This window comes from Octodon degus, unplaced genomic scaffold (genome assembly GCF_000260255.1).
Source record: "Octodon degus isolate 3935 unplaced genomic scaffold, OctDeg1.0 scaffold00045, whole genome shotgun sequence".
NCBI classification, from domain to species: Eukaryota; Metazoa; Chordata; class Mammalia; order Rodentia; family Octodontidae; genus Octodon; species Octodon degus.
In genome coordinates this window covers 2,339,308-2,363,799 of record NW_004524621.1, presented here as the reverse complement: position 1 = coordinate 2,363,799, position 24,492 = coordinate 2,339,308, and the positions used below count along the sequence as shown (strand labels likewise).

At 44.0% G+C, this 24,492-nt stretch overlaps 1 protein-coding gene and 1 non-coding gene across 2 annotated transcripts in view; one reads left to right on the top strand and one right to left on the bottom strand.

The window, feature by feature from the left end:
* The window catches only part of Lca5l (LCA5L, lebercilin like), a 70,371-nt gene extending 54,817 nt beyond the window's left edge, over positions 1 to 15,554 (top strand). The window contains exons 5-8 of the mRNA XM_004631934.3: positions 9,718 to 9,802; positions 11,414 to 11,520; positions 11,692 to 11,809; positions 14,271 to 15,554. Coding sequence (XP_004631991.1) covers positions 9,718 to 9,802; positions 11,414 to 11,520; positions 11,692 to 11,809; positions 14,271 to 15,010 — 1,050 coding nt within the window. The 3' untranslated portion in view covers positions 15,011 to 15,554. The remainder of the gene's footprint in view (positions 1 to 9,717; positions 9,803 to 11,413; positions 11,521 to 11,691; positions 11,810 to 14,270) is intronic.
* On the bottom strand, positions 10,200 to 10,307 carry LOC111816988. Its single transcript, XR_002821287.1, has one exon. It is a non-coding gene; the product is annotated as a U6 spliceosomal RNA (small nuclear RNA).
* Positions 15,555 to 24,492: the final 8,938 nt, after the last annotated feature.

The following is a 24,492-nucleotide window of genomic DNA, read 5'->3' as shown; positions in this document are numbered from 1 at the left end:
CCCAGCACTGGGGAGACTGAAACAGGAGAATCACTATGAGCCTGAGCTACATAGCAAGACCCTGTACCAAATACATCAAAATTTTTTTGTTTGTTTTTTATATTTTAGGGAAGGGTCTACAGGATGTTCAGGGTCTCACTACTAGATTTGACTCGTAGTGATCACCTGTTAACAGCCTCCCAACAGCTGGATTACAGGCATGCGACACCATGCCCAGTCTCAATTGCCGTCTCAGTGTGCCTGGGGGTCAGTGTAGCAGACCCAGGGATTGAACCCCGGCCCCTATGCCTGCTTGCAGGCACTTTAATCCGTTGAGCTATCTGGCCAACCCATAATTTTGAGGGGGAAAAAAAAAAAAGAAGAAGAAGCACTTCAGTTGATAAGGAGGAATGGCTTGATCTACCTCACTATTTTAGAATTCCTAATGAGTTACTGGCTCTAATGAATGATCATAAATTGCTATTGACATCACGAGAGAGAAAGCATGAGGTGGCCCTTCCTGATGGCACTACACACCACCACCTGGGAGTTTGGTGCCAGAGCCAACCTAACTCTGGCTGTATACTGAGCTTCATAGTTGATTTAATGGACCGTGGGACAGAAAAACTGGGGCGATGGCACCACGGGGATGCAGTCAGCAGCACCAGATTAAGACTCCACATGACTAAAACAGTTTCTACAACCAACAGCAAAGTAGAGAAGAATGCATGGTGTGGGGGTGTATATTAAAGAACACTGAGAGATCCATTCATCAATATTTGGACCATGTTTGGATCCTAGTTCAAATCAACTTTTAAAATATTGTAAGACACATAGAAAATGAAACAAAATAAGAGGATAGCCCAGTGGTCTAAGGGCCTGGCTGGCAAGTGCAAGGACGGGGGTTCAATCTCAGGTACCACGGTACCACATGCCATGCCAGCCCTGGAGTCCTCAGCATGCTGTGCTGGCCCCAAAATTGGGTGTGGTGGCATGCACCTGTAATCCCAGTACAGGGAAGGCTGAAACAAGAAGATCACTACAAGTACGAGCTGTGTAGCAAGATCCTATGCTACATAAATTAGTTAATTAATTAAATGAATGTTTTTTTTTTGTTTTTTTGTTTTTTTTGCAATACCAGGGATTGAACTCAGAACCCTGTGCTTGCCAGGCAAGCACTTATTCTACTGAGCAATCTCCCCAGGCCCTAAAATTTCTTAAAAAAGAAAAAGAAACAAACTTGATATTTGACAGTATTCAGGTTTATTATTGATTTGAGAGAGTTGAATGATGATATTGTGATTAGGTTTGAAAAGGTACAGCCTTGTCTATTGCAGACACTGAAATGCAAGTAGATCACATTATGATACTTAGGATTTGCCTGAACTTAATCCAGGGTGAGGGAAAGGACCAGAGAGGCTGGTGTGTAGAGGGAAACAGGCGGATTGTGAATTGTTCATCAGTGACCCAGCACATGGGTTCATGGTTACTCTAGTGTGCTCTCTACATTTTATATTTCTTGTATTTCCATTTTCAAAAGGAAAAAATAAGAAAATTACATGTTTTATGTATTTAAGAAAGTGTAGAAATAGATCAAAAAGCCAGGCTGAAGCTAGGCTCAGTGCTGTACACCTATAATCCTAGCACTCTGGGAGGGTGAGGCAGGAGGATTGCAAGTTGGAGCCCAGGCTGTGCACTTTAGTGACTTAGCAAGAATTTATCTCAAAATAAAAAATAAACAAAGGGCTGGTGATCTACCTCCATGTGAAAGCCCTGGGTTCATTCTCCAGTGCCACAAAAAAAGATGGAGAAAAAAAAGTGAGCTGAATGAGAGCTTTTTGTCCTTGCTTACAAAAAAAAAAATCCTCTGGCAAAGACAGAAAACATATTTTTTAAATAAGAACCCATAAATCCATGCATGCTGTGGCTGTAGCTGATTATGGAATGGTATCTGGGAGATTAAAAGCAGATGCATTAGGTCTGAGAGCTAAGTCGGGTAGAAAATTGCAACCTAAATTATACACAGCTCTGCTCCTGGAGGATCCATGGCTCAGGGTTGGCAGAGGGTGAGAGGGATCAGACAGCCTGGGGAGCAGCTTGAAGAGTACAGAGAGATCCCAGACCATTGCTGATCACCCCCTTCCCATGACACAGCTCTGGGCAACAGTGACTCACTTGGGATCGTCCCTGTGCTGCATCCACCAGTAAGGAAACACTATCCAAACTGTGCACGTCTGTAATTCCAGTACTCAGGAGGCTGAGGCAGGAGGATGGCAGTGAATTCTAGGCCAGCCTGGGCTACATAGTTCAAAGCCAGTCTGAACTACATATAGAGACCCTGATTTCTTGGCTTTTTGGCTAAGATCAAGTGAGATACCCTGACTCAAAAACCAGAATTTAAAAATACAGTGCTCACCTGGCCATAAGAGGTGACAGTCCTTCCTCCAAGATCCCCAGGACATCCCTAAGGAGGAATGAAAAAGAAAACAGACTCCAAATAAGAGAGAAAATGGTGGTGACTCCCATGGTGCAATGTGAGAGGTCACGCATGGAGGTGCAGGCCACGGGCACCACCCTACACACAGCTCCAGCTCAGGGCACAGGCCGGGCTCCTCCCTAAGGCCAGGGTGAAAATGCTGTCTCACAGAGGAGAGCAAATTCCAAGGTGCTTGGAAGGCCTTACTTGGGGTGAAGCCTATGGGTTAGCTCACAAGAAACGTAAAGCAAGACTCAGGTACACAAAACCGTAGGACATGAGACAGTGAATCCAGCCCTCCATCCCCCATACTGAGCTTACCTGTTCTGGTTTGTGTCTAGTTGTCCCCCCAAAGCCTCATGCAGTCATTGGGGCAGGCTTCTAGAGTTTGTGATTAATTCATGATCCAATGCTGGGATTATTGGTGTAAATGCTACATCTGCTCTGGGGAAGATAATTTACAAACAATATAAGGGATGGAAAGAGGCTTACTAGCTGCCACAGCCACTGCTCCTCTCTCTGCTCTTTGCTGTCTTCTGCCTCCATAAACTGCTGCCCTCTGCCATGTGCCACTTTGCCTTGGAGCCAGCTGAGTGGGACTAAAACTTCCACTAACTGTGAGCTAAATAAAACTTTCCTTCCTTAACTTTGAGTGTTGGGTATTTTGTCCCAGCAACAACAACAAAAAAATTACCAAGACAAAATTTATACTGGAAGTGGGGCCATTGCTGTGACTATACCTGACTATGTCATTCAGTCGCCTTTAGGAATGGCTTATGGGAAGAGATACAAAAGACTTGGAGATGTCACCTGAAAGAGAAGCACTGGACCACATTTAACTGTTCTGTATGGGAGATTCTGGTCAGAATTCAAAAAACAAGAAGGCTGATAGAAATCCTGCCTACAAAGACCAGGCTGGGGAGGGTTTTTCTGGGAAAAGGAACTGCATTGGTTGTTGGACTCTAGACAATCTGTGTTATGGCTTGGAAGAAGGTTTGTCAGCATTTTGCTCATGTTCAGAGACTTTGCCTGAGATTGAGATTAAGTGTGGTGAACTGATTAATCTTGCAAAAGAAATTTCAAAGCAGTCAAGTGTTGAGGCAGTGGCATGGCTATTGTTGGGGGCTTTTAGTCATATTTACCTTGAAAATCAAGAGCAAAAACCAAGCAGGATGATTTAAAATGTGAGTTTGGCCAAGAAAAAAAAAAAAAAAAAAAAAAAACCTCCAATGAAGTTGTAGACTGCAAAGACAGAACTGATGAGATCCCCATTGCCAAGAAGAAATGGAAAAATAAAAAAGATGACCTGAGGGCACCACAAGAAGGAATAATCTTCAACCTTTTCAGCCTCAACACTGCAAAAGTGAAAGACTTGTGCCTTGCGGGGACAGCCATCGAGTGCCATATCCCAGAATGACAGTGGCAACCACACCAGATTCCAAAATGGCAGCGTTATAAGAAATTTCTTACTTGAAATCAGGGTCAGAGTGATCAAAAATCCAGGCACTCAACCCCTACAACCAAGAGGGAAAAGAGCCTGGCTACTGCTCCAGCTGGCAACAGACCTTGGCGTCACCCACATGACATTGGTTTTAGGCACATGCAGAATGCAAAAGTCCTGAAGTTAAAAAGGCTTCCACCTAGACTTCAGAAGGCCTGGGAGGCCAGGCAGTGTGCCCCTGAGAGGGCAGTATGAGAAGCCTAATGTGTAGTGGAAACACCAGAAGTTTAAAAAATCCAGAAATGTGGATCATCTAAGGAAAGCTCCAAGGAAGGAGCAAAGCAGGCCTAAGAGAGAAGCCATGGAGCTACCACCAAAACTGCGATAGGGGCAGAGCCACACAAAGTTCACAGTTCATCAGATTGCCTCAGATGTTAATATAAAACTATAAATGTTTGCCCTCTTGGATTTTGGACTTGCTTTAGTCCAAATGCTTTGTATCTTGCTGTTTGTACCTTTTGGAATGGTAATGTTTTTCTTGTGCCATTAAATGTTGGAAGTGTTTAACTTTTCATTTGTATAGGCTCTCACAGCTAAAAGTTTGCCTTAGCTCTTGGAGAAGACTTAAAAATTAGACTTTTCAGCAATGCTAAAACTGGTAGGACTTTGATAACTCCTAGAGATGGATTTAAATGTCTTTTGCATAAAGGGATATGCATGAGTCTTTGGGAGTTCAGGGGCAGAATGTTATGGTTTATATTTAGGTATCCCCCAAAAGCCTCATACAGTCATTGGGGCAGCCTTCTAGAATTTATAATTAATTCATGATTCAATATAGGCGATTATGGGTGTGAGTGCTACATCTGCCCTGGGGTGGGTAATCTGCATGCAATATAAGGGAGGGAGAGAGCCTTGCTAGCTGCTGCTTCTCCTTTTTCTCTTTGCTGTTTTTCCCCCACCATGAATGGCTGTCCTGTCATGTGCCATGCTGCCTTAGAGCCAGCTGAATATAGACTAAAACCCCTACTGTGAGCTGAATAAGCCTTTCCCTCCTTACTTTTGGGTGTCAGGTATTTTGTCCCAGCAAAAACAACAACAAAAGTAGTAACCAAGATACCACCTTATCTTGTGTGACCCTTGGTGTGAGAGAAAACAAAGTCCAGGTGTGGTGGCTCAGGCAGCAATCCCAGAACTCTGGCAGGATGGAGTAGGAGGACAGCCAGTTCTAGCCCAGTCTGGGCAATGACTGATAGAGAGACCCTGTCTCAAAATTTAAAAAAAAAAAATAATAGTATCTGGGATGCCGCTCAGTGCAAAGGTCCCGAGTTCCATCCTTAGCACTGGAGAGAGGTGGAGAAGAAGAGGGAAGAGAAGGCAAGAAAAGAGGGAGGGAGGGAGGGAAGAAAGGAGGAAAGAAGAGAGGGAAGAAAAGAAGAAAGGAAGGAAGGAAGGGGAAAGAAGGGAAGGGAAGGGAAGAAAAGGGAAGGAGGGGGAAGAAAAAGGAAGGGAAGGGAAGAGAAAAGGAGGGGAGAAAAGGGGAGGAAGAAGTCGAGAGAGGGAGGAAGGGCAGATGCAGACAAACAAATAGCTGATCCAGGTCAGTATCCCTGGAAAGAAGATATTGTGTCAACAAACTATGATGTTATAAAAATGGAAAAATCAGAAAACAGTAAAAATTAATGTGATTTCCCCTCTAGAAAAGTCAATGAAGAGCTAGAAGATAGTCTATGGCAGTGGTGGTGAGATCTACAGCACAAGCACTGCAGTGGGCTGTCGCACCATCAGAATCCCCCCAAGATTCACCATCACTGGTGCAGGATACTGGGACAAGCTCCCTAAACAAGGAGCTAGAAGAAAAAGAGATAAAAATGACAGACCAAAAGGATATGTTACCCAGATTGTAACAGCCAAATCTTGTGGTGAATGGGTAAAGATGATGGGGGGTTTTTATACAATGGATTCTAGTCTGCCATAAAGAAAGATATGCTCAGAATATTTCTTGGTAAATGGATGCACCTTGAGACCACACTCAAGTGACATAAATTGGACACACATGTGTAAATAATGCATTGGTTTTCTAGTGTAAGAAACCAAAAGTGTAAACAAGGATCAAACGTGTATAATACACACTGTGAAATAGGAAGCAAATGTTCAAACAGGAAAGGGAGAGAGGAAAAAGGAAAAAAACAACATGGAGAGGCCAGCCTGATAGCTCAGAGGACTATAGTGCCTGCTTAGGCAGAGTGCAGCAACCGGGGTTTGCTCCCCGGCCCCTGGGCCTGCTAAGACAGTGACAGACTGGGCATGGTGGCGCACACCTATAGTCCCTGTGATTGGAAGGCTGAAAACAGGAGGATCACTACAAGTCCAATCTCCGTAGTGAGACCCTGTAGATTTTGTAGATCCTGTCCTAAAAATAGAAAAAAAATGGAGGCAAAACTTTAGTAAATGAAGATGGGGGGAAGGGGTTGAAGGGAGGGAGGGTAGAGGAACGGTGGGGGGGAAAGAAAACAAATTACATCATGTACAGGTGCTGCAGATTCTCTGTGATGAATGTGATCACTGTGTGTATCTAAAATGTGTCAATAAAAGATGATTTTTTAAAAAGAGACTATGTTACTCCAAATTATTTAAAAACAATCACTTTAGCTATTTCCCATGGGTTAGTCATTAACCCAGGGCCTGTGGGCTGCCGTTCTCCCCACACTTAGGACTCACCCCACCTCCTTCCAGTGCCACCTGCTCCCCCTCTGGGCTCCAGGAGTGACCCCATGGGAAGGAACAGAAACCTGAGGATGTTTTAGAACCCAGACTATTCCCATTATGCACCGTATAACATGTTACTCCCAAATTTAAGTGACTAAAGGACTGACATGAATTTTGTTCATGAGTTTACAATTTAGGCATGGCTTGCCACAGACAATTCATGAGGGTGACCAAAGGCTGGGAACTAGAACTATCGGATGTCCCACTCCCATCTCTAATGACAGCTGACGTCTTAGCTGGATTTTGACATGAAGCCTACCCATAGACTCTCCATGTGGTGAGGGCACCTTCACAGCTCTATGGCTGGATTCCCAGGGAAAGAATGAAGAGGATGTGGAGGTGGAGGTAGAAATAGAGACAGAGTCAGACACCGAGCAAGCGAGCACCAGACAGGAAGAAGTCACAGTGCCCTTTATGACCTCACTTTCGTTGTCATACAGTATCATCTCTGTCTCATTACATGGGCCAAGGCAGTCCATGTAGTAAGACAGAGATGGAGGTGGAGATAAAGGTAAACATGGAAGTGGAGGTGGAAAAAGAGGTGGAGGTAGAGAAAAAGGAGATTAAGACGGAGGTAGAGGTGGAGATTGAAGTGGAGATGGAGGAGTTGGAGGTGGAGGTGTAGATAGAAAGGTGGATGGATTGGAGGAGGAGATGGAGACAGGGGTGGAGTTAGAGGAGGAGACAAAGATGGAGGAGGTGGAGTTGGAGATGGAGATGAAAATAGACACAGAAACAAGCGAGCACCAGGCAGAAAGAAGCCCTATTGCTCTTTATGACCTTGCCTTGGCTGTCACAAATCATCTCTGCCCCATTCCATGACCAAGGAAGTCCAGGCAGTAAGTGCCACCTCTCAAGGTGGGATCACAAGGTTCTAGAAGAGTACAGGGACAAGAAATTCTACTGCGGCAGTTTTAGGCAACAATAGTCTGCCATGTTAATGTCGGGCATTACTGTCTGGGCTTGGGTGGTCCAGCTCCAGGAACGAAAGGTCACCTGCTCCATGCTGAAACTCATTATCAAAGTCACCCACCACTAGTGAAGGCTCTTTCTAAGGCATGGGCTGCAATAAGAAAACAGAGGCCAGCCTCCTGCAGCTCCCAGATGAGGTACTGCAGCCCCGGCCTACCTGCTTGCCGTCCTGGTCTCCCTAAAGGGTGGTATCTCCTAAGAATGTGCTAATTTTTGGAAACCATTTCTCTTCACTGACCATACCATGATTCCACACCATTGCCCAACCTTCTCTTTGGGTAGGTGAGGGTGCTGGGGATTAAACCCAAGGACTGTGCACTGAGCTACATCCAAAGGCAGTTTTTAAAAAATTTTATTGGCATAAAGGATCTCACTAAATCACTAAATTGCCCAAGGAAGATTCAAACTTGTAATCATCCTGCCTCAAGCTCCTAGAGTACTGGTATTGAAGCAGAAATCCTGACCTAACTAGCATTTTGTTCAGTAAAGCTGCAGGCATTCTGTTCTCTGCCATTGAACTCATCCAAATCATACAATTTGTCATCAAACTGAAATTTCTGTGAATGTGCTAAAAACAACTTTGCTACATACAGCTGTGCTCACCACAAGATACCCACTATATCAAAACCTTCAGCAAAAGCTTATCTCATTCTTGTAACTTCTGTTTGCCACCTTATAAATAAGACAAGCTCTTTGGGATCAATGCCTCAAACTTTGGAGATTACTCCTCTGGGATTCACTAGCATCCATAAAATCTCCCTTCTTCTCCTGAGCTTCTGACTACTGTTGACTCTGTTCTTCCTGCAAGAGTTTCATGGGTGTGCGCCACTGTGCCTCACTTAACTCTGTGACTTGACTTCCCTTTGAGCTCATAGGTCATCTTTCTTATGGGCATTTCACAGGGATTCCATGATCATTCCTAGCTCTGAGGGGAGTTCCTTATCCCCTTGATTCACTGACTGAACTCAGCCACACACATACTCTGGGTGGTGCAGGCCCAGCTCTATGGTTGGTGCCCACTGTGAACCTCTGTTCGAGGGCTGGGTATGTGTGGCTTTCCTTCACAGAGCTTCCTCTTACCCCAGACATACTCTGTCACCTCAGCGGCCAGCTATGTTCTGTGCACTGCCACCCAGTTGCACACCGCCCAGCCCACCACAACCAACTGGTGGAACTGAACTTTCCAGAAAACCAACATCTCCCCTCCAGAAACACTGAAATCTTTCTTTCTTAAGCATCTTTCATTCTGAATAGCTTTCTACTCTACTTTTCTCTTCAACCTCACACTCACAATAACCTGGCCAGCGGCCCAAGTACTGGTCCTTGGGCTCAGTTTCCATAAGAAGGGAGGACAGGACAGATTTCAACATAACATCTTTGCTTCTGGAAATATAAATTCTAGAAAAGATTCCTATTCTTACATTTTATCTATCACTAGAGCAGCTAAAAGTAACTTTGCAGGGGCTGGTGAGATGGCTCAGTGGTCTAAAGCAGCTACTTAGAACAAGCTTATCAAAGCACAGGGACCGCGGTTCAATCCCCCAGCACCACATGCCAGCCAGCCCCGCCCCCTGGTGGGCTGAGCTGCCCCCACACACACACACACCACATAAATAAATAAAATTTTTTTAAAAACAAAGTTTAAAAGTAACTTTGCAATCAAGAGGAGTGCAAATGCAATGCTCTCCAGCTGAGATTACAAAAGGTAATTTATGTTCTTTGTTTTCTATGATGCTACTTCCTCATGAGCCCCACTCACAGATAAGCATAAGCTTTCTGTCTGTCTCCTCCTGCCCAAGGCACTCTCCTCTCCGGCAGCACAGGCCCAGGGGACAAGAAAACACTGTGAAGAAGCTTACTTGCAAAGTCCAGTCCCCATCTCCATCATGAGTCCCCTTGTCAAAAAGCTGGTGCTGTTTGGTGTCTGGAATGGGACACAATGCTAAGGCCTATTTCTGCTCCTTCTGGACCCTACAGATTGCATTCGCAGCAGACTGAGCTCACTTAAATTGTTTTTTGAAGGAAATCAAGATTAATAAAAGTAAATATTAATAGAAAAATCAATATTGTTATTCTTTTTTAGGAAAAGGAGCGTGAGCTTGAAATTAAAAACATCTATACTAATCGAATACTTAGAAATATACGGGAACTAGAAGAATACCCAAAAGGTGTGTTTTTATTCCTTTTACTTAAAAAAAATTTTTTTAGAAGTTGGTATTTTGGGGGCCAGTGAGATAGCTCAGCTGTCCAAAGTGCCTGCTTAGGTAAGCTTAGGCAGGCACAGGAGACCCCAGTTTGATCCCCAGCACCACAGTGGTGCCAGCCCCACCCTTAGGGAGGGCCGAGCCAGTGAAGAAAAAGAAAAAAAATCTAGAATTTGGTATTTTCCATCAGCCTCATTTCTGCTTTGCTAAAGAATCTGCCAAACAGGGGCTGGGGAGATGGCTCAATAGAATAAGTGATTGCCTGGCAAGCGCAAGGGTCTGAGTTCAATCCCTGGTTCCACCAAAAAAAAAAAAAAAAAAGAACCTGCCAAACAGCTCAAGACCACTTGGAAGTGGTTCCTAAAATACAGAACACTTCATGAATTTGCACGCTGTCCTTGCACAGGGGCCATGCTTATCTTCTCTGCCCCGTTCCAATTTTAGTATACATTTCCTCTAAGCTAGCACTCAAAATCTATTTTTAAGCACCTGGTCATATGCTCCTGATGTATGTAGCCAAAAGGATTTTTTTTAATTCAACAATTTTATTTTATTTTATGTTTTCGAGACAGGTCCTTGCTATGTAGTTCAGGCTGGTCTTGAACTACATTGCTCAGGCTGGCCTCAATTCTCCTGCCTCGGCCTACTGTGTGCTAGGATCACAGGCACGTGCCACAACGCCCAGCCAAGGACGGATACGATGTGTTGGAAGACGGAGAAAGGAGCAGAAATGTTTTCCTGTTTTCCCATTCTTGATTTCGTCTTTCAAGTCCTTACATCAAGTAGAAAGGCAGAATGACTTTTCAGCTGGAAGCAAATACCTGCCAAAACTGAGCTTTCTAAATATATCTGCTGCAGTGTGTGGCTTTTGAAAACGGATTTTCTTGATATATACTTAACCTAACAAGATGCCACCATAAGCCAGACATGGTGGCCCACGCCTGTCATCCCAGCACTTGGGAGGCTGAGGCAGGAGGATCCTCTGAGTTCAAGACCAGCCTGAACTACACAGTGAGATCTTGCCTTAAAAAAAAAAAAGTCCCCTTTAGCTTTTCAGTTTAGTGGATTTTTGACAATGTTTAGACCTATGTAACTCGCAGCCCATCAAGTCCACATTTCCCCAGAAAGGCCCTCACATCACTGTGCAGTCAGAAGTCCATATGCCTGACGTGAGCAACTGTGAGCAGTCCTGAGTGATTAACCCAGGATACTCGGTGGTCCTGGCACAGGATGTCTTCACCAGGAGCCGGCCCTCATCACTGCGCATCTGCAGCTCCAAATCCCACCTGCAGGGGGCATCCTTTCCTCACAGCAGTGCCATCTTAGATCCTAACACCCGATTCTGCTCCCAGCCCTAGGATCCTGTAGCCTTTGCAACCCAAAATGAGACAAGAGAGATGCCAGGAAAAAAAAAAAAAAAAAGGAAACCCCAAAATGTTATATGTACATTGACTATGTAGAACATAGTACACTTTGTTGTATGACATTGCATACTTTAGTGGTATGTTGTTTAAAATCAATATTGTTTCCAAATGTAAAACTACGAATCTCACATGTAATCTACCTATTCTGCAGTTTCTTCAACAAAATCAGTACAAGCAGACAGAAAAAGTTTGTCATTCATAAATATGAGACACCAGGAAACCCAAAAGTCACAAGAAGTTCCAGCTTTGACAACAAAGGTAGGGCAAGTGGGAAATCTTTCTGTGGCTGAACATGTCTGAACAAAAACGACTAAGCTACAGCCCATCACTTGTTATACACGCACAGTATGTGTGTTCATTAGAATAAAATACAAGTTAAAATTATTTAGACTCCCAAAAATGTATTTGTTCTGCTTTTCTAAATTATAGGGTAAAAAGATAACAAGAAACATTCGCCCTAAAGAGAAATCAAGTGAGATAAACTGTGAAATTCCTTATTATGTCAGTAAAGTGCCAAAGCAAGAGGATTCTAAGAGAAAATTTGAAGGTAATCATACCAAGCTTTAAAGATCTCTATGGGATGTCAAATAGCTCAATGGGCAAGAGTTTGCTTAGCGTATCTAAGGCACAAACTTTGCCTATCCTCCAATACTGAAAAAAGTCTCCTATATTCTTATTTTTTTCAATGGTGAATTAGTATGCATGTGTATAACAGCATAAATAAAGCCTGGTATGTTAGTATACACCTGTGGTCCCGGCACTCAGGAGGCTGAGGCAGGAGGATCACAGTGCGTTGAAGGCCAGCTTGTACTATATGAGACCCTGTCTCAAACATAAAAAATAAAAAAAAACACCCAGTTAGTAGAATCACAGTAAAGGAGCACCAGGTGGGCATGGTGGTGCAAACCTGTAATCCCAACAGTGTGGGAGGCAGAGCCAGAAGGGTCACAAGTTTGAGCCCAGCCTGGGCAATTCAATGATTTAGAGAGACGCTGTCTCAGAATAAAAAGTTTAAAAAGGGGTGGGATGTAGCTCAGTCGAAAGCCAGGGGCTCAATTCCCTGTTACCATTAGTAGATAGATGATTAACATAAAACAGTGGTGGATATGTGCCCAGGAAGGCCCACACCTGGACTGGGGGAACTAAGAAAGCTGGAATAACTCCACAGCTTGATGGAATTCTCTGAATGGAAAGCCACCCTGCCTGCTGCAGATTCACGGAAACTGACGTTCGCCTGCACTTTCACTGCGGCCACACTGCCTGTACACGTTTCTACTCATGTTTCAGTTCTTCTGGGTCACTGATAGCGTCCTAACAGTTTCTTCATCTGAAAACTTCTTTCTGCACATATACTGTGTCAGGCACTGCTCTGGCACTGGGAGACGGCACAGAACAATGCAAATCACCCTGCATTGGGCCTCTGCCCAGTGCACACAGGCAGCCCTGGGCTCAGCCCCCAGCCCCCAAAGAAAACTGGCAAATACCCGGCCCTGAGTATTGCTTATGAACAGCTTTTCCTTCACTTCACATTATCCATCCAACTCTGTCCAGAACACCCATGGACTGCAAATGCCACACTTTTTTGAACCATTACTCTTTTTTTCTTTTCTTTTCCCTTTTTAATTTTTTTTCTTTTTTTTTTAATTTTTTTTATAATTTTATTGATAAACAGATAGCAATGAGACAGTTTCAAATCAAATCGCTAGGACAGTTTCAATAACTAACACACTGCATACATTCTTCTTAGTGGTTAATTTACAAACACCATTAGAACATATCATTCTATTCATTAACAGAGTGTAACTATATATCTATCCCATCCACTTTGCATACACAGATACAAAATGGACATTCATCTGTATACCCTTTTTTTCTAAGTTCCGTTATTTGAATATTATAGGTGTGTAAACTCAGCAAAATATTCTAAAAGAGTCCAGAGGCCATAATAGCATTGGGTCTTCTGCCTAACTGGCAATGTCAGAAATTATTGACCTGAGTCCCCCACAGCTTAACTTAACAGCATGGCTTTATTTCTTATATTTTGTCTTCATACTTTTCTACTGGATGGTTAAGACCAAGGTAAAGCAGGACCTATGCAACAAGAGTTGTAGCTTTTTGGTCTGAGAAGGTCAGTGAAATCCCCTCAGGATTTATCCTGAGATCCTGTACCTCAGATTGTAGAGCCTTTGTCAGTGTCAGCCATGTGGATGAGTCACGGCCATTGCTTGGCCAATGTGCTCTCTGTGAAAGCCTGAGAGAGTGTTTTCTCCCCACGTGACTCTCCTTAGGCACACTCTGCGTCATCGATCACTTTCCTCTTTGGCCCCATAATCTTCTTGATTTTTTTTCTTTTTTTGAGACAGGGTCTCACTATGTAATCCAGGCTGGCCTGGAACTCAGGTGATCCTCCTGCTTCCTCCCTACTGCTGGGATTACAGAACCATTACTTCTTTGACAGACACTTATGTCTCATTGTTCCTAAACCAGGCTGCAGTAAACATCCTTCTACTGATCTTTGTCTATTTCTGCAGACTTGTCCCCAGACATGAGGCTGGCTGTTGGCCCACACTGTCCACTTGAAATTTTCATAGATACTGCCAAAGTGCCATATAAAAAGCTCTTGCAATTAATATGCCCACGAGTGGGGTCAAAAATCGCAGTGTCCCCATGTTCTCATCAGTTCTGGGAATTATTTGCCCATAGGATGGGTGAAAAATGTTCTCTTTTCCTGGCTCTATTGCCTACTTGATGATACCGAGAACCTATTCATAGCCTGGCAAATTGCATGTCTTTGCCTATGAATGGTGTTTTCTTTTGATTTCATAATTCCCATGTATTTAGGATAGTCTAGGAATAGATTACACTCTCAGCATGCTCTTTGGCGTGTTGTGTGTGGCCTCCCCTACCCCCGTTGCCTCTACTGTTATTCTTAGCTTTGCTTGGGCATGCATGCACTATGTCTCCGCTCAGCCTTCAAAGACCCTCAAATGTCTGTTTTTCTAACACAGATTTATCAAAGGAGGAGGAGCATCTGGAAGTACATGCAGCGCTGGAGAATGCGGGGAGACAAAAGGAGAAAAAGGCAGATCAAGAAAAGAAACCCCTTTTCCAAGAGCCGGAGCTGCTCCCTGAAGCCGCTCCTGGGGTCCTCCCTGACCTAGACCCAGCCAGCAGCCAGGATGACGGCGCAGGGCGGGACCGGCTCAGAAGAGGCGTTCCACGGGGCGACGCAGACGCGGACGCCGACGTGGACAGGGACTCAGACCGCGATCGCGGCGTCCTGGGCAGCTCCAAGCTGCCCTGCAGGCAGAGGAAGCTGTACGCCTTCTCGGAAGCCACGGAGAACCTGCACCACGGGCTCCCTGCGTGCGGCGGCCACGGCCCAGCACACGGTGTGCACAGGGCTCGCGGCGGAGCTGCGGCCGAGGCCAGGCCGGAAGCGCCCGTCGGCTACGAGCCCTCGTTCGGGAAGTCGGCGCGGACCAAGGCGAAGGACCCCGCCTTCCGGGAGCGGAAGAGCAGCCTGATGGAGGAGCTCTTCGGGGCCGGCTGCGTCCTGAGAGCCGAGCGTGCCGCGGGCGGGCCCACCGGGAGCGCCGACACCCCGAGGCGCAAGGCACCCCCGCCGCCGCCGCCGCCACCGCCTCCGGGCCGGGCCTCGGCCAGCAATGCCTTCGGGGACTCCAAGGCCACCGTGGACAGCTCCGCGAGGTCGTCGTCACCCACGGAAGGAAAAAGAATTGTTTAAATATAACCGATATCTTAATGTACCTCTGCCTGCCAGCCTGCTTCTTATGTGTGAGGCTCTAGTGCAAGAGGGTGTGTGTCAGGGTGTGCACTAGGATTCTCATTAGACTGGAAAATCCAACTCCAAAATCTACTTTATTCTAGCCAACAATAACACTTTTTAAATACAAATTTGCATTATTTTTCTAAAAGAGAGCCACGTCCATTATTTGATGTTTTTGTAAGACCCATTTATTAGATGGCTTTAGTATTCCCTGAGACCAATCGACGTACACATCTTCTCCAGGAAAACATCGCGCCAGCGGTACAGTGGTGGTGGAACTTCCGAACATGGAAGCCGTTTGGAGGAAGAACAGTTCGAACGGAAGACTCTCTTCACGTGGAAATAAGCGCACTGGTTATCAAGCTTGGTTTTAAGAAAATAAAATTTGAGGATACTCCTATTCCGCTAAACTGGGCACCTCTGTGTCTTTCCTCCTGTGTACACCTAAAATTCGGTACTTTTGTACTGAGATTTACCACACACCATAACTTCACCTTTTTTCACTTAATCTTTTTTTTTTTTTTTTTTTTTTTTCAGAACCAGGGATTGAACTCAGGCCCTTGCACTTGCCAAGGAAGTGCTTACTCCACTGAGCCATCTCCCCGGCCCCTCTTAATCTTGTTCTAAAAAGACAAAGCAGTGTTCAGTCAAGCTAGCCACTTAGTCCTAACTAATATATTTATTACTCTCAGCATATTTTAATTTGGGACTACAATGCTTCAAGACTACATTACTGAATTTGCCTTCATTTAGTTACAAAGGTAATTTCTAATCCAGACATTTGAGGGGAGACTCTGGCTTGAGGAATGATTGAAATGATTGCTAAAATAAAGGGAAGCCCTGCAGCAATGGCCCAGGCTTCCTAGAATGGATGGCTACAGATTAAAGCATACAGAAGCAACAGCCAAGCAGGGCCCCAAACAGGTTATTCTTAGACATGGGTGCTTCAGCCAGTTCTCTCCCTCCCCAGTGGCTTTCTTAGACTAGGGAAATACAAATTACTGCAGATCACCCACACCTGTCCTGTCTTCACATGAATTCCTTTTATCTTTGCTTCCTGGTTCTACTAATAAACAGTCACAAAAGCTTCCAAAGGGGCTGCTTTTTCCTGAGACTCTCACTCTGAGGAGTCTTGAGAAAACAGAGCTCCTCTGGGTGGCCTTGAGGTTAAATTGGATGTGGACTCAGAGTAATCTCTCTTCTGCACCACCATGGTCATGAAGGAGGACAGGATACACTGGACTGTATCTGAAGGGGTCTTCAGGTTGGTGTGTGGTATTGACATACTTTTGTAAAATACATTTTTAAAAGGCAGTGGAAGTCAGGGTGGAAAGATAATTGCATTTAAAACCAAGGATGGAATAGATGCTACAACTGGCATAAAATGTGAGCTTCAGGAGTAGGAAGAACAGAAAAGGGGGGAGGGGAGTTAGAGGTCTCAGAGGCTCATGAGGATGGAAAATGACCAAGTTGCCCAAATTCCAGAGAAGTTTGCAAAAACCATTCTTGCAATGGCGTCCTGAGTGACAGTTCAGTGTCTGCCCCTGCTTCCTATGAGATGGAGGAGTTTTCAAATCTTTTCTTCTATCTGCCCACAATAAAAATGTAAGTCCCAATGCTGAATCAGGGCTACCAGACACACTTGCTCACCAAACTAACTTAATACTTAGGGAATGTTGCAGCCATATATATTAAAATGCTTACTCTACCTCAGAGGAGGCCAATTTTTAAATTTTTAGTGTCTTCTGTTTTGGCTTTTTTCTGTTGTCTATAATGAACATAACTTTGTAATCAAGTGGAAATGATTTTAAAATGAAAACATGATCTCCTAAGGTCTAGTAGGTGATAGGTACTCAGTGAAGCACAGAAACAGGCAGAAGGAAGAAGGGAAAGGGGCTTTATTTTCTTGGAGGACAGGGGAGAGAAAGTGGGGAAGGATGAGGAATTCTCTCTGGATTGGAACAAAGGGAGGCCAGGGCTTTTAAGACCTTTTGCCAGGGGATGGGTTTGAAGGAGATGTTTAGATATACCTGAGGGAGCTGCCTGGGGCCTTCCCTGAGGCAGCGGGAAGGGTGGAAGGAAACTGTGTCTCAGGCTAAGTTGGAGAAGAAGGCAGAGATGGTCTTGGGGAAGATGAGCTTTCGTTTTAAGGAAATCAGCCATATTATACAACCACCATAATGATTTTAGCAATTTATACTGGGACCAGAGCCTATCAGTAGAGAAAGTACTATGCTTGCTGTAAAACACAAAAGGCTAAAAATATTGCGCCAACTCTGAAAGATAAGTTTTCTTTCTCTTTCAAATTTTTATTTCCCTTTTTTTTTTTTTTTTTGGTGGAACTGGGGACTGAACTCAGGCCCTTGCGCTTGCCAGGGAAGCGCTTATTCCACTGAGCCAGGAAAAAAAAAAAAAAAAAATTCTATTAGCCCATGTATGAGCACACAACACATCTCTGGGGAGTTGGTGCACATCTGTAACAATACAATTCTTTTAACTTCTGCTTTTCTCTCTCTATCCCCTTCCTTTTCCCTCCCCCAGGCTCATGGTCCACTTCCGATTCACAAAAAGAACCATCCTCCTATTTCCTATTTTGCATTAAATTATCTATACTTTGTGTGGCTGGTAAACTTAGAGCCTGGATATGGTGACAGAGAACAAGATAGCAGAGAAAAGAGCTTGTTTTCTTTACCGTGGTCCATGTGTGCATGACCGCACTCCTGCGGGACTCCATAACATAACACACCTTCATTCTTTCTAAGGCCCATCTATCTCCTTCCTGTTTCTTAGTCCCCTCCTAATTTTACAAAAGTTGTCTTTGTTATAAAACCTGCTTTTGGGTCCGGTGGTCAACAGCCAAAGCAACCAGTGAGGGGGGTGAGCAAAGCTCTGAACTCACCTTGTCACCTAAAGTAGGAGGTCTTCTCCCACCCAACAAGGGGCCCCTTCCTGTCCCTCGAGGGTCTCCAGCCTCAAAAAATTAAAAACCATAATGTACAAAACCCTGAGGCTTTGGAGCTAAAGTCAGTCCTCATCTTGTTAAACAGCCTGAGGTTGGATCACTTCTGCGTCTACACAGTCTGAAAGTGACATCTGAAGAGGTGCAGTTCATAGCCCAAGGCAGCAGAGATGCAAATCTCAACCCAGGCCTCCAGAAACCTCCACAGATAGTTCTAAAAATAAACCAAAATATGTAGTCCAAAACATGGTGCCAAAGAACCAGCAGAACAGACTCTTCCCTGCCAATTTCTGCTGGTCTTTTGAGACGATCAGGTAATGTTTAAATTTTTATCTTTTTATTCTTTTTCTTTTGAATTTCTTACAACTTTTTTGTTATTGTTTTGTTTTATTTTGTTTTTTCTTTAAACCAATCTTGCATATTTATATCCAGTAACCTGAACAACTAATCTGAAGATAATACCATGCAATACAGCAACCATTACTGAATTTCTATTAGTTGGTTTAGTGAAATTTTGTATCATTTCTAATGCTGTTTTTTCATCACTATTTTGTATTCTTTAAAAAAAGGCATTTCAAATAAAACAGTACTTTATTAATATCTATAAAAGTTTAAAGAATTTGAAAACATAAAGTTCTATAATAAATGACCAAGCATTTCACAATTCAGAAGACATGTAATAAATTAACTCAATAATAAAACATATAATAAATAAATCTAGAATGAAGACAGTTAAAAAATACAAATCTGAAGAATATATCAATATTAAAGCGCTGAGAGACAAAGAAAATGTGACTGTCAGGTCATGTCATGAAGATTAGCATGAAAGGTCAACTGCATCTACAGCTTCCAAAGAAAGAAGAGCGAACACAGCAGAGCTAACATCTACAGAGGAGGATGCAAAGCTTTCTGGAGCTGACAAAAGCCCAGTGACTTCCAAGCACAACAGAAACTGAACTGCAAAGAAATTCAAAACTTCACATTACACAGCTAGAACATGATGGCACTACAGAGCACCAGAGGCAAAGTTTTGATTCCCACTACCACAGAAAAAGGGGGAATAAAAAGAACCCTACTGTGGATATGCATGCACCAGCTCCCCGTGATGACTATAGTCATTGTGTACACCGAACACAGACTGATAAAAAACAAAGAGGAAAGAGTCCATCTTCAAAGGAACAACTAGTCTTCCAAACAGCAATGATGCGAAATCCAGAAAACGGGGAGAGTTTCAGCAAGACACTGACAGACCAGCTGCCAACCCTCTGAAACTACTGTAGTAAGAACAAAACAGAAACACATTTTCAGGAAAACAAAAAGTTGGCCCTGCATGGTGGTGCACGCCAGCAATCCCAGCACCCAGGAGGCTGACACAAGAGGATCACTACAGGGGCTGGGGAGATAGTGCAGTAAAATAAACGCTTGCCTGGCAAGCATAAAGGGCTGAGTTCAATCCCCAGTCCCGCAAAAAAAAAAAAAAAAAGGGAGGATCACTGCAAGTTCGAGGCCAGCCCTGTGCTATCCAGTGAGTTCAAGGCCAGCCTGAACTGCACAGTGAGCTCCTATCTCTAAATTTTTTAATCCCTAAATTAATTAACTAGTTAATAAGAAAACAAACAGTATACTGCCATCTCACAAAGGGAAATTCCAAGGCAAGGAACAGCAAATGTTTTCTGGAAAAGACCAGATAGTAAATATTTCCAGTTTATGGAGCTACCCAGTCTGTCACAATTGCTCACCTACACTAGCAAGCTACAAATAGCCAAAGCCCATATATAACAGGTGGTGTGGCTACTTGTACAAGAGGCAGGCTGAACTTAGCCACTGGCTCTGGTTCTGTCTCTCTATTTTATATTTTTGGGTTTTTGAGACAGGGTCTATCTAGTTCAGGCTGGCCTTGAACAAGCTGTGACCCTCCTGCTTCAGCCTCCTGAGTGGGAAATATTAGCATTATATCATATTCTTATTACACAAAACATGTATTTTAGTATTTATACTTCCTAACATTTAATTAAAACATTTTATTTATAAGATGCAGGGTGTAGTAGTTCACCCTTACAGTCTTAGCACTCAGAAGGCTAAGGCAGGAGGATTGCTGGGAGTTCGAGGATAGCCTAGGAATTTAGTGAACATAAAGGAATAAAAGACTCAACCTCCATTCACTATGCCCAGGCTCAGTGAGAAGCAGCACTGAGCTGGCAAGGACAGAGAATGGCCGCCTCACACAGACACAAGCACGGCTCGGTCCACAACGACGGCACGTGCAACAATAAGCCAGCAAATTCTCTCAAGCATGTGTGGCGACACCTCAACTGTGAAGAACACACTGTGAGTGAGAGTCGTCATGGCCCTGACAGGAAGCCAGCATGGGACTTGTGTGTCAGCTGGGAAGGATAGAAGAGTGCAGCTGATGGGCGGTGGAAGGCTCACGGTGCTTAGACATTGGAGAAGAAAACCTTTCCTTACCCAAAATCAGCATCCTGCACCCCTGGCAACGAAAGCCACAAGCACAGACCCTGCCTACAAGTCAGCATAGAGTTGGTGGGCTACCTGGTTATGTAGATGTCACTTTAGATGTCAGCCAAGGAGGGTAAGGAATAGAAATAACCATCTCCTCCAGAGGCCAGGGGCCTGGCATTTCGAGGGGTTGCTTCTCAGCCCCTTACCCCATGCTGTGAGGACAGGCAGGGATATCAGAGGCCACCAGGCCAGGAAGGGTCCTTTGCACTGTCTCTCCTGGTGAAAGGAGCCCTGGAGAAGCCACCCAGCATTTAATGTGCTATCTGACTTCACTAAACAGCAAGGTCTCCACATGCATTCATTTTGTCACAAATGATATGTGAGAAACCCAAAATACAAGTAATTTAAAGGACTAAAGAAAGCAATGAGGGGAACAGGGAGGCTGACTGTGGAGATCGGAAGCTCTGAGTAAGACGGGGAGGCAGGGGAAGGACAGGTGATTGAGATGTTATGTGTACATGGATACCAATCCCCAAGGACAACAGAATTATTATGGGTCACAAACATATAGCAGCAAAATTAAACATTAAAAGAGGAAGCCCGGCATCCTGGCATGCACAGGTAATCCCAGCATTTAGGAGGCTGAGGCGGGAAGGGAACCTTGAGTTTTAAGCCAGTGAGTTCAAAGCAAATCTCAGCTACATGGCAAGGCCCTATGTCAAAAAGAGAGAAAGATAGAAAGAGAAAAGAAAAAGAAAAGGGAAAGAAAGTGAAGGAAAGGAAAGGAAAGCAAAGGAAAGATTCCAGGCATGGTGGTGCACACCTGTAATCCCAGCACTCGGGAGGATGAGGCAGGAAGACCACCATGAGTTCCAAGCCACCCTGAGCTACACACAAAGTTCCAGGCCAGCCTGGACTACACAACCAAGACCCTGTCTCAAAAAAATGAAGAAAGGCTCAATCAAAGGTGATCATGAATTTGTATACACAAAAGTTTTCCTGGTCAGTCAACTACAAACTTATGACAAAATTAGTATAAAAGAGTACTACATTAAGGATATTTTATGTCACATCTGTTACATAAAACAATAAAATGGCTTTTAAAAATATCATTATATGTTTATGTTCTATTCTTTTTTTTCAAATCACAAACCTCTATTGTTCCTAAACATGATGCCCTCCACATACAGAAAAGCAAAGCGCTGACGCTGGCGCAGAGACCCCAGCGTGGAGCGGGAAGACACTGTGCCTTTTACTCTTCTTCTGTACTTGACACAAGTGAGACTTGAAAAAAAGGAATGAGTTTTATTTTTTTAACGTTTTACTTTTATAATTTAAAAAGGAAACTGTTACCATTTTGCAAAGGGGGAAGGGGATGAGTTTCACACACCACCAATTCCCCGCAGGGAAGGCAGTCACTGTATACTGCAGGCAAGAACCAAGGGAAGTGTTCAATTTCAAAAGCCTACTTTATTTTTTTTTTTCATTAAGAGAATGCAACTATATATCTATCCCAACCACTTTGAATACACAGATACAAAATGGACATTCATAGTTATATCCCAATTTTTTTAAGTTCCATTGTTGAATATTATAGGTGTGTAAACTCAGCAAAATATTCTAAAAGAGTCCAGTAGCCCTTAATAGCATTGGATCTTCTGTTTAACTGGCAATGTCAGAAATTATTGACCTGAGTCCCCCACAGCTCAACATAACAACATGGCTTTACTTCCTATATTTTGTCTTCATACTTTTCTACTGGATGGTTAAGACCAAGGTAAAGCAGGACCTGTGCAACAAGAGTTGTAGCTTTTTGGTCTGAGAAGGTCAGTGCAATGCCCTCAGGATTTATTCTGAGATCCTGTACCTCAGATTGTAGAGCCTTTGTCAGTGTCAGCCATGTGGATGAGTCACGGCCAATGCTTGGCCAATGTGCTCTCTGTGAAAGCCTGAGAGAGTGTCTTCTCCCCATGTGACTCTCCTTAGGCCCACTCTACATCATCGATCACTTTCCTCTTTGGCCCCATAATCTTCTTGATCAGAAAATTTGGGACACTACCGAGGTACATGACGTTACAGTACAAGTTCTCATATGTCCTGAGTCTTAATTGACCTTAGAAGGCTAGGGCCAAAATGTTGGCTTTCCTTGTAGCCCTCCTTTTTCTCTAATTTTGGTCTGCAAACTTAGGTTGTTAACCATCCAGAAGACGAGCTTATTGTTATTATCATCAAAAGCGTACTTTAAAGGCACATAAATCAATGTTGATAAACACATGGAGTACTGTGGAAGAATCATAAGAAACTGCCAACAGTGGCAAGTTGGGAATTTGGTGACAGGACAGTGAGGAGTCAGAAGTCATACTTCCTTTGCTTTCCTTGGTGTTATTTGAGAAAGGGTCTCACTATGTAGCTCCAGCCCACTGAATTCACTCTGTCCAGGCTGGCCTCAAATACTCTGTGATCCTCCTGTCTCGGCCTCCCAAGTGATGGGATTAATATGTGTGCATCACTATGCCCAGTCCAGAAGTTACACTTTCTGTACCCCTTTCTGTATCTTTTTAAATCAGTACCATGTTTACTATCTATTTTTATACAAATACAATTTCATAAAGCCACAATAATGTGACATGCAGAGGACATTTACATTTCCTACTTAACTGTCAGACTACTGAAACGCATGAGAGGCTGCGCGTCTCTCCCTCTGCCTCGGGGAGCTGTCACAGCTCCTGCCACCACACGAAGAGAATGGGGGTCTGCGCAGGGCTGCTCTGCCCGCTGAGCACCCAGGGTGCCTCACAGCACAGCACAGAAGGAAGGAGCTGGCGCCAATTCCTCGAAGGGACTCAAGCTGCACTCCTCCCTGGGTGGCTTCTTCTTTTCTGTGGCCAGTGTCCCCTGGAGGCGGCAAGAAGGTCTGAGAGCCCGGTGGCCAGGGCCTGCTAGAGATTCTGCAGCACTTAACACGCTCTGAGTCCTGCCTCGGCAGGCGGAGCTGGGTTGGCTGAGTCCAAGTTTAAACACCAGTACCAAAGCCAGCCTACTGGCTTCAGTGTGACGCTGCACTATAGGTCTGCAGCTCTGTCTCACAGCACAGTGAGGGAAAACGCTAATGAGCGCCTCACTGTACACGAAGGGAACAGAGAGCACAAAGAGAATCTCTGGAAACCACTGACCAACTCAGCCTTGCTGAGCAAAGGCCAAGATCCAGCGTCAAGGACAGCCTGCTCGCAGCAAGAAAGTTCTAGAAAGAAGTTGCACAAGCACCTGCCAACACTTTAATTAGAAAAAGTGCTTCAAAAAACAAGTAGCAGAATTTTACTTTACAGTCCAAACAAGTGTCAGTTCAGATAAATTTAATCAGATCTCCCACTTTGCTTTTTCTAGACCGTGAAATGGTTGTAAAATACAATTCATTTGAAATACCATCTGAGTACAAAGCAACCTGGTCTCATGAATACATTTATAAAACACCATGATGAAAAATTAATAGCTTCAAACAAGTAAATAACATGTTATATAAATGCTTGTCTAACAAATGACATTTTAAACAGAACAGAAAGCCCAAATGATGTTTTTTGGGGGGGTTTTTTGGTGGAACTGGGGATTGAACTCAGGCCCTTGCGATCGCCAGAGAAGCACTTATTCCACTGAGCCATCTCCCCAGCCCCACAAATGATGTTAATTAGTGTTACTCTTTCAGCTGTACTATGTGAGATTAAATAACAACTTTGCAAATTGTAGTATGGTACTTGGAACTGATTGTTAACTAGGTCTGGGAGGCACAAGTACCAAAAATGACAAGAACCAAACCAACTGTTTTCTGGCTGGAAACAGTTCGGGGTCACAGTAACAAGCTCAAGCTTGTGCCGTGTACTCAACAACCAACCTGTCTCTGGACAAAGGTTTTGCAACAAAAGCGTCAAATATTAAATAAGGGGCCAGGGAGATAGCTCAGTAGAATAAGCGCTTGCCTGGTAAGCACAAGGGCCTGAGTTCAATCCCTGGTTTAAAGAAAAAAAAA